The 9,111-nt window shown below is 50.4% G+C and overlaps 1 protein-coding gene across 1 annotated transcript; it reads left to right on the forward strand.

Moving 5' to 3' along the window:
* Nucleotides 1-78: 78 nt before the first annotated feature.
* On the forward strand, nucleotides 79-7,273 carry bag3 (BCL2 associated athanogene 3). Its single transcript, XM_023833770.2, has 4 exons — nucleotides 79-674; nucleotides 5,131-5,469; nucleotides 5,667-5,990; nucleotides 6,104-7,273. The coding sequence occupies exons 1-4, from the start codon at nucleotides 483-485 to the stop codon at nucleotides 6,683-6,685; spliced, it is 1,437 nt and encodes a 478-aa protein (XP_023689538.1). The 5' UTR covers nucleotides 79-482; the 3' UTR covers nucleotides 6,686-7,273.
* Nucleotides 7,274-9,111: the final 1,838 nt, after the last annotated feature.

Raw genomic sequence — 9,111 nt, forward strand, 5'->3', positions numbered from 1 at the left:
TGCGTCACTTATACGGCCATTAATAGTAAATGGCAGCATTGTGGGGGACTGGGATACTTTTAGGTTGCTTGGAAACAGAGCAGATGCCGCATATTAACGAGCACGTAGCCAGTCCTTTATATTATAGGCGAAGGCATACTCTAAATATATTCGCAATGTGCTGAGCAAATGCGAGCGAGATTTAACCCCTGCTGCTGACAATAGTCCGTTTACAGCACGGAGGGTGACTGTGGCCACAGTGCCGGGAAGCGAAGGGCATGTGGGAAACCATTTAGGTGTTGTGACTGCGGCCGCCCCGATGATGATGGATCGAGGAGGAGCTGTTTGCGAGGAGCCACAGCCAGCTAGAACTTTCTGAGTCAGGGGGCTGGAGACGCTGAGAACTTTACTCTCAGCATTGATCAGGCTAATTCGAGAAACTTCCAGCCCCTTTTCACGCACGTCACTGGACGGCTTCTTTAAAGGAGCCCGGCTCGTATATAATGGCACAGTTCAGCCAGCCGAGAACCTTGCATAGCATGAAAACGCAGGCACCTATGGTACAAATGACCACCAACGACCCTCTGCCCCCTGGATGGGAAATTAAAATCGACCCTCAGACGGGATGGCCTTTTTTTGTGGATCACAATAATCGTATAACGACCTGGCACGACCCGCGGCACGACGCTAAGAAGGTAGGTGCATTACAGCTGTCGGGAGGACGGACTGGCCGGCGCTTTGCGATGCCACTGACCGCTCGCTTTTGCTGGGGAAGTTCGCGTTAACATGTGCGTCGTATGCTCACAGTGAAGGAGATGGCTGTGCTATGCTGGAGACGGTCACGGTGTGATGGAGATGGCAGTGCTGCGAGCGCTTATAGAATTATTGTGGTTGCGCACATCATGCTGGAGGTTTTCAGACAGCCTGGAGCCCCGGAGCTCTGAGATCGGGGCTCATGTGGAGGTCTTTCCCACAGAGAGATGGAAGCCCTCCCCGTTATGCCCGTGCACTTGGCGTGCTCCCGGAGCCACACGCACACTTTTTAAGAGATGTGATGGATAATGAAATCATGCTAGCAATGGGCGCGGCGGTATTCTAGCATCATGATCTAAGCGCGGATGTTTGCTGCGTGACGCACTGCACTGCAGTGCTGTGTGTCTGAAGCCTTTCCCCGGAGTGCCTGCACATCCCATAATGTTTATTTAAAGCCCCGATCCGCGTCTAGCGGCATAATGTAGCTACGGCACCTTGGCGCTGTCGCCCCGCAACTTTTCCTTACAAGGGGCTCGAAGTGGGTCGTTAAGACGTGCATTGCGGTCCTGCGTGGCTGCACCGCTCGGAGACGGGAAATGGCACTTTAAATGGCACCGCTTTATCTCCCGGGTCTGTCCTGGGACAGCGTGTCCCGCATGGAATGGCCGGAATGATCCTAGACTTGTCAGACTTTTTCCTCCGGCCGACATGTCGCGCTGCAAGATGGACACTAGCTGTTGTCCAAAGTTGGTGTCCGGGAGAATTTGCTGGAAAGACACAGCTGTCAGGAGATAAAATTGGTGCAAAGCTTTTGGTGCACGGCATGCCTGCCAGGAGCCAGTGTAGGGGTCGTGCAATGCCTGGAGCCGGCAGGGTATTTTTAGAGGTCCGACAATGGGCCCAAACTGCCAAATAAATCGCTTAGGAAATAGTTTGTGTTAGTTTCCTTAGTATTTAATGTTCTAAATAAATTATGAGGTTTTAATTAATTTTAATCGACTGTGGATGTATAGAGAATTGTTCCGCTGTCCTCAGAGGGCATCTCAGGACAATAAAAGCGATTAACAATAAGTTAATATTTGAGCTGTAAGGTTAATCAGCAGCTCTTGATCTGAGTAATATCACATTGTGTTATAGGTGAAACATTTTAAAGCGCCTTTCAGGGGGCCAGTTTGTATAATCCAGTAGAATTAGATGTGGTGGGAATAGTGTGGTGTTTTCCGCAGGGCCTCCAAAGACCTGCTGTCATCTAGACAACTTTTATTTTTCATATTTTGCATGAGTGTCAATGTTTCCATCTCTTCTGATGAGCTTCTGGCTCCAGAATCACGTTTAGACTTTCTGTCATTTTGGTCACGTTTTCAGTGTCGACCAATACTCAATACTGAGAAAATTACATTTGACTAAACTTGTGCAACATTTAATCATCACCAGGTTGCTCAAACATGGGTATTATTATTAAGAACCTGTTAGGCTTTGAAATCTAGGGAAATGTATTGGCAATTAGTGAGCAAAAGTGAAGCAGCCTTCCTTTAGAAAGGTCATGCTCTAAAAATAGTTCTGCAAAGCGGACTTCCACCTATTCTAACTGTATAGAAAACTTTGGACTATCTCTGAAGTTCAAGGAAGACTGAGAAACAACTCTGTTGTTTTGATTCACGACTCAAGGTCTTTATTGGCCATGTGCAACAGGTGCATTGGGATACTTCCACATTCAGGCACGCTCCGTTACAACGGGACTAACGGCTGGAAAACAAAACAAGGCAGTGGAAAAACAATACGGCTAATGCAAAATATGAAGTACAGAATCCAAAAGTGCAAAAACTAGAGAATATGCTGATAAAGTGACAGTGCTGGAAAGTGCAGGTGAATGTTGTACAAAACCAGTTCATTTTAAGCTTTTAAAACTGCTGCATCTTCTTAGAAAAATGAAAGACACATTCATGAGCTGGCTTTGTGTATTTTTGATCTCTTAATAACAACACGTCTAGCAAATCTTAGTCCTGGGTCACCGTGCTCAGAATTCTGCTCTGCTAGTGAGTCAAAGTTGTGAAATGAAGCAAAGCTGAGGAGGAGGATGGAGAACAGCGATCGTCACACACCGTCCCAGGCTGCTATCAGACGCTCAAAGAACTTTGAAGGGTCGGTTGTGCTAACATGGCCTGTTACGGGGTTTTGGGGGGGGGGGCGGGGGGTGATGTAGGAGGGGGGTTAGGAAACACATGGCAGAAGGTTATCAGTTCCCAGGGTCGGCAGGGTGATGTCACTGTTGGGCCCCTGAGCGAGGCCCCTAACCCCCGTTTGCTGCAGGGACAGTCTGACCCTGCCTTCTCAATTGTATGTTGCTTTGGATACATGAAATAAATAATAAACATTCGGCTTACCCCAGTGAGGACCCCCCCTGGCCACCAATTCCCTGCCGAACGCCATAGAAAGTGAGGAATTATCTAACGGGTGATGTCAGCCGGTGGAGAAGGGAGGAATGACACGAGGAACAGCAGTGGGCGGGGGGGCGGCTCCCAGTGACACACGGGCATGAGGCTGGGCCTGTGAGTCAGTCGGCGGCAAAATGTCGGGGCCACACTGTCTACGGGGGGGGGCCTCGGGCAGGGGCCTGGAGCCGCTCACTCGGGGGGGCAAAGAAGTGTGATCCTGACCAGCGGACGCATTCCCAGCACATGCGTGTCAAAGGCATGACCTAAGGTCATGTGATCACCATTGTCCTGGGGGCGGTGTCCTGGGGGCGGTGTCTTCCGGGAAGGCCACAGTTCCATAAAAACACCCACCTGAATCCAGTGTGAAACACAGGAAATCCTCACTGATGAGTGGGATCCAGATTCATGCCGACCCTGTGTCACACCATCATGTGATGTAATCTCTCTAGACTCTCCCCTGTGCACCTTTCAGCATGGAGCAGATACTCAGGCGGAAACCCAAAACCACCCTTGTAAATCCGTGCCTTTAAAATATGACGTTTTAAATTAAATGATATCTAGGTCACCAAATGACTCCGATGAGGTCCTCTGCTCACTTGTCAAATGTGAATGCTATAAACGAACAGCTCATTTTAAGCTATTTAAACTGCTGCATCTTTCTAGAAAATTGAAAGGCGCATTAATTAGCTGCGTTCAGCTTCATACACGTTTTAATGTGCGTCTCCAGCTGGTGTCCACATTTACCTGCCACTCGCTGCAGAAATTATGCAGATTTCCTCCCTGGTTATTTAGTGGGTGGGAGTTAAATCTCTCCCTCATGTCACTCCTGTATGTGTTTTTTGTTTCAGTTTCCTTCCTTAGTCTAAACTGGGACTTGGACGCTTTAAATGAAGCACATTAGTCTTGCGATCTGGTGCGTAAGTGATGCTTTCTAATTCTGGGCTCGTACTGAGGGTGAGTCGCTCTCATTCAGCCTGGAGACTGTGGGAGTGATGCTGCAGGTTCTGTCCTGCGCCGATCCACTGTGGCATTCCAGCCGCCTCCCCCTTAAACACTGGTTTCCATGACAACCATTGAAATAACAAGCGTGTTATTTTAAAGGCCCCAATGTGTATATTAAAGGCATGACTAAATATGCCCTGGGTGGCGTCTCGGCGGGACCCCTGCCCATCCCGATTATCACAGTGTGATTTGGAGGATCAGAGGTTCGAGGCCCTGCGGGGGGGGGGGGGGGGGGGTGTCGAGCATGTCTCGGAAGTCCATTTGGCTGTGATTTGAGCTACTTACGATAATCTGTGACATTAAACATTTCACTTCAAATGTAACTGTGTGGGGAAAAGCAGTTTTACTAATTGTGAGACGCAGGGGATCAGTGTTTTGCTGAGTGTTACTCTTTTCAAGAAATGTTTCTGTTAAACGTAAAACGTAAAAGTGCTGAAGATTTGTAAGCTGTCTGCAAGCCTGTATGTGAAGAGAAATATTCATTTTGGACGTTGGATTTTTTTAAATAGTTCTAATTCAGGGCTGGTATATAAAATGCCCCCCCCCCTCCATCCCATTCACATTTACATTTAGTCTTGAATACATATATGTGACATCTCTAAATATAAGATCCAGATTAAAAAATTGCAAATAATGTAATTTCATTAGCTGTCTGTGTGGTGTCTTCATAGAGGATGGAGTTTTATGGTTACAGTGGAAACCGCCAGTGACCAGTTTCAGCCATGAGCTGGACGCTAGAACGAAAGATCTGGCCGCGTTTTCTATTCCGAATCTTTCGTGGTTCTGTGTAATGTGGAAATGGGTACAACTGCGGGCCCCTCACCGTGGGCCCCTCACACCGCGGGCCCCTCACACCGCGGGCCCCTCACACCGCGGGCCCCTCACACCGCGGGCCCCTCACCGTGGCTTGATACTGTCAGTGGAGATTTGACCGGTGCCTGTCCCGCTGTGCCTCTTCCAGGAAAGCCCCTCATCGCCCAACGGGCCATGCCCCCCCATGGAGTCCCCCACTCAGGACGCTCCGCGGCCCTTCATGCGCGAGGTGAAGTACCCGATGCTGCGGCAGGGCTACATCCCGATCCCCGTCTCCCACGAGAACGTGGACCCCCGGCAGAAAGTGCAGCACCCCTGCTACGCCTTCAGCCAGCCGGCCGCCGTCCGGAGCCGGCCCGAGAGCCAGGGGCCCCCCCTGGGCTCGGCACACTCCTGCCGGCCGCGTTCGCCGGTGCGCCACCCTGTGGAGAGTGACCAGCACTGCAGCCCGATCATGTCCTGCTCGCCGGTGTCGCAGCTGCCAGAGGTGAGCTGCTTCTGCATCCCTGCATATTATAGCTCATGCCAGATGCCAGAATCTTTGATATGAGATAATTGCTTCAGAAAAAGTAAATTATGAATAAATTATATGAATAATTAAGCAAGAAATAAAACTGCTACTGATGTGAGAGCGTCTGGTCAAAGGTCAAAGGTCACATGCCGCTCTTCCTTCTGCTCCCGCAGGCTCAGCACTCCCCCCAGGGCACGTGCCCCTACAGCGCCCCCAGCAGTCAGCCCCCACGGCCCAGCAGCACCGGGAGCCTCCAGCTTCAGCCCGGCTACATATCTATCCCCGTCATCCATGAGGGGGGCGGGGTCCACCCCCACGTGCAAGCCAGCGGCCCCCACCACCCCCAGAGGTTCCCCCACACCGAGTACCAACCTGCCTTTCACGACTGGCCGTGCCACAGCATGCCAGCCCGCGAGGCCTCGCCCATCTCCCCCCACATGAGGGCACCGTCCCCAGTCAGGGCTCAGGTCTTGGTGGACCGACCCCCCCCGCCCCAGGTGACTAATTTTCTTCTCTACCGGTAGTGTTCAAGAAAAAGTTACGTGACCCTCCAGGGGGGGTTGAATTGGCCATACCCAGCGTGCTCATGTGCTCACGTCCTGTCTTTCAGGTCCAGCACCATGTCATACACCAGGAAGCCCCCCCAAAGATGTCCCCAGAGGAGCTCCTGAGCCCCCCGGCTGCAGAAATGCCCCCATTTCCCCATGCTGTACTGCGAGAGCCTGAGCCACACCCCCCCCCAGAAAGACAGGAGAAGACGGAGGTCAGGGTGCAGGTCTCGGCAAGACCTGACCCCCCCGAGGCGACGCCCCCACTCCAGGAGGCGGTCCCGCCCCCGCAGCCGTGCCCCAGTCACCCAGGCCTGGCGATGGTGCAGCGCATCGTGGAGACAGTGGACAAGCTGGAGCAGGAGGTGAGAGACTTTGATGGGAAGAAGAACGACAAGAAATACCTGATTCTGGAGGAGCTTCTGACCAAAGAGCTGCTGGCCCTGGACTCGGTGGACCCAGGGGGCCGTCCCGATGTGCGGCAGGCCAGACGCGACGGTGTGCGCAAAGTGCAGAACATTCTGGAAGGACTGGAGCTCATCGGCGACGAGCCGGCGCACTCACTCGCAGAAAACTGCGTGGGAGGCGCGGAGCCGTCGGGGAGGGGAGATCCGGGCCTGGAGGCCGAGAGAGAGATGGCGTGAGAATGACACGGGCAGACAGCCAGGACAAGCTGCTGGAGATGCCCTCCTCTCCACATCCCTGCACTTTTAATCACATAAGCTGCATGCGTGAGATATTCCTGATGTGTCCAGCCACCTATCAAATAACAGGAATGAATAAACTGTGGAGAAAAGGAGGTGCTTTACCATGAAGTGTCTTGTAGCAGGATCGTTGTGATGACAAAAAAAGAAGATTCTCTCTTCCAGATCTAAAAAGAGACATTTTACTCCGATTTGAGGCGCCGTGATTATTTTTATGGGTGTAGTTTTCTAAACAAAAAATATTCCTAATGAAGATTAACAAGCCCATTGTTCCCTGTTTGGCCATGAACCTTGTGGAGTGATTTATCAGCATATGAATGTGTTGTGTTTTTGTTTGACATTGAAGTAACATGGGCAAAGATAGCAGTTATGTTTGAATTATGACCTAAGTGCTTTTCTGATTAAGTTCTGCTTTGTTTATCACACGTTATAGATCCTGTTTACCTTGCCTGCCCCTGACTCGATCGCTTGTAATAGACTTACTTGTTGTGTTATTTTTGAAGAGATTAAAAATAGTTTTGACCTTGACCACCTGGGGGTGCTAGTCTCTGTGAAAGGGCCGTTTGGGCTTTCCTCCTCGTCACAGGAACGCCGTCCACGGCATAATTAGTAAAGTATTGGAAATTCCTATGTGAATTTCATGGGCCATAACTTTTAAATGGCAGCTGCACCAAACTGCAGCGAATGATGCCTTTTTCTGACACTCACACGTCTGCGTGGCGTCTGCACACTGCACACTGCACACTGTACACTGCCCAGTGTTTACACATTTCAGGCTGCGCCAACCCAGCGCTTGCAGGAATCTGGGAGCGGACTGTCCTGACACACACTCTCCAGTATGCATATGTCTGCAAAATCAAGGGTTTATAAAGTAGGACCCTCCTTGCATAGTTTTGATGACTTCTGTTGGGGCAGAAGAGATTCCTAGTGCCTGTCACATGACCAAGATGAAGATGGATCAGGTGACCCCATGAGCTGACTTCCTGTGCTGCGCTTAGGAAAGCAGGCGCTCCTTAATCAGGTTGGCTGTGAGGAACTGGGTCATTCGGTTTCACAGGAAGCCGTCAGTGAATTTCAGCTGGTCCAGTATATGTCACTGGGGTTTATCGTTAGTTTTATACAGCTAAGTTCTTTTGCACAGCCCATGCGCCTGGCTGACCTCCAGCGACCTTCATTAAACACCGATCTCTGCCAACGTACTTGTAATAAAGAAGGTATTTATGCAAAATAAAATCATGTCAATATTAATGTAATTGCTCAGCAGTGTTTATTATAAAATGTTTATTTATTGGTATGGTGTGTCTATATGCAAGGAGATATAACTAATAAAGAGCAAAATACTGCCGGCATTTTCCTGTGTCTCTGTTATATATCAACATTTCCTCGTGAATGTAAAACAGAGTTCATGAAGACTGTTTCTAACACTTCATATTGGAGATTGATGTTGTTATTTCACAGCACTAATTTGTAAATATTGGACTTTCAGGTTTTTGCCATGAGAGGGCAGTTGAATAGACTGAGCACTTTAATTACTGTAGTATATTTTGCGTTATTTTGCTGCACGGGCTACAGCTAGAACAGGAGGAACAGGCACTCTGCTGGCCACCTCTGTCCTCCAACGCCCTTCCTCCCCTCCCAAATGGCCCTGCCTTTAGGACCTGCTCTGACGTCTGCCTCCTCTGTGCCTGTCCTCTGTATCCCTGTCACCTTTCTTCAGCTAGCTGAAGGACAGCGACATCATGCTACATGCATGTGCGTGGCCTGCTTGTCTGATTGGTGTTCTGCTCCCCTTTTTTTCCTGCACATTCTTTTGGTGAATCATCGGTCTCTCCACAAGGGGGCAGCAGATGACCTGAAAATGGGAGCAGTTGTCAGGTTTCAGCGTCGGTGAACTCGCTGTGGTCCATAAGCCAGACTGTAAGGCTTTAAAATGCTGAAAGTGTGTGGTGTTTTTGTGCTGGCTGCTGATGTTCGGGACTTGCTAAGGGACATACAGCCAAGCTGAGGAGAGCCTGAGAGTCACTGAGATTCAACCAGATGTCAGCAGGGGGCGCTGGCCTCAAACCCGGAGAAATGTGGCTGAAGAAGCAGTTTGGCGTGAGCTGCAGCCCAGCTGCTGAGCCACGTTCACTGGAAGCTGAGCTTACTCAGCTTCCAGTGAGCGTGAGCGGCGAGCTTTCGGGTTGACGGGAGGAAGGCGCAGCTCCCATCTCCTCATGAGACTCGCACCCATATTTGGAAACCTGCTGCGGCTCTTGGACGACTGACAAGTACAGCCGAGTTAAAGCGGTTAGTTTACCTAGGTCACGCGGGTCTTAGACAAAAGCCCTTTGTGGAAGCAGCAAAACTTCGATTAATCGGATACC

Source organism: Paramormyrops kingsleyae, chromosome 3 (genome assembly GCF_048594095.1).
Source record: "Paramormyrops kingsleyae isolate MSU_618 chromosome 3, PKINGS_0.4, whole genome shotgun sequence".
NCBI classification, from domain to species: Eukaryota; Metazoa; Chordata; class Actinopteri; order Osteoglossiformes; family Mormyridae; genus Paramormyrops; species Paramormyrops kingsleyae.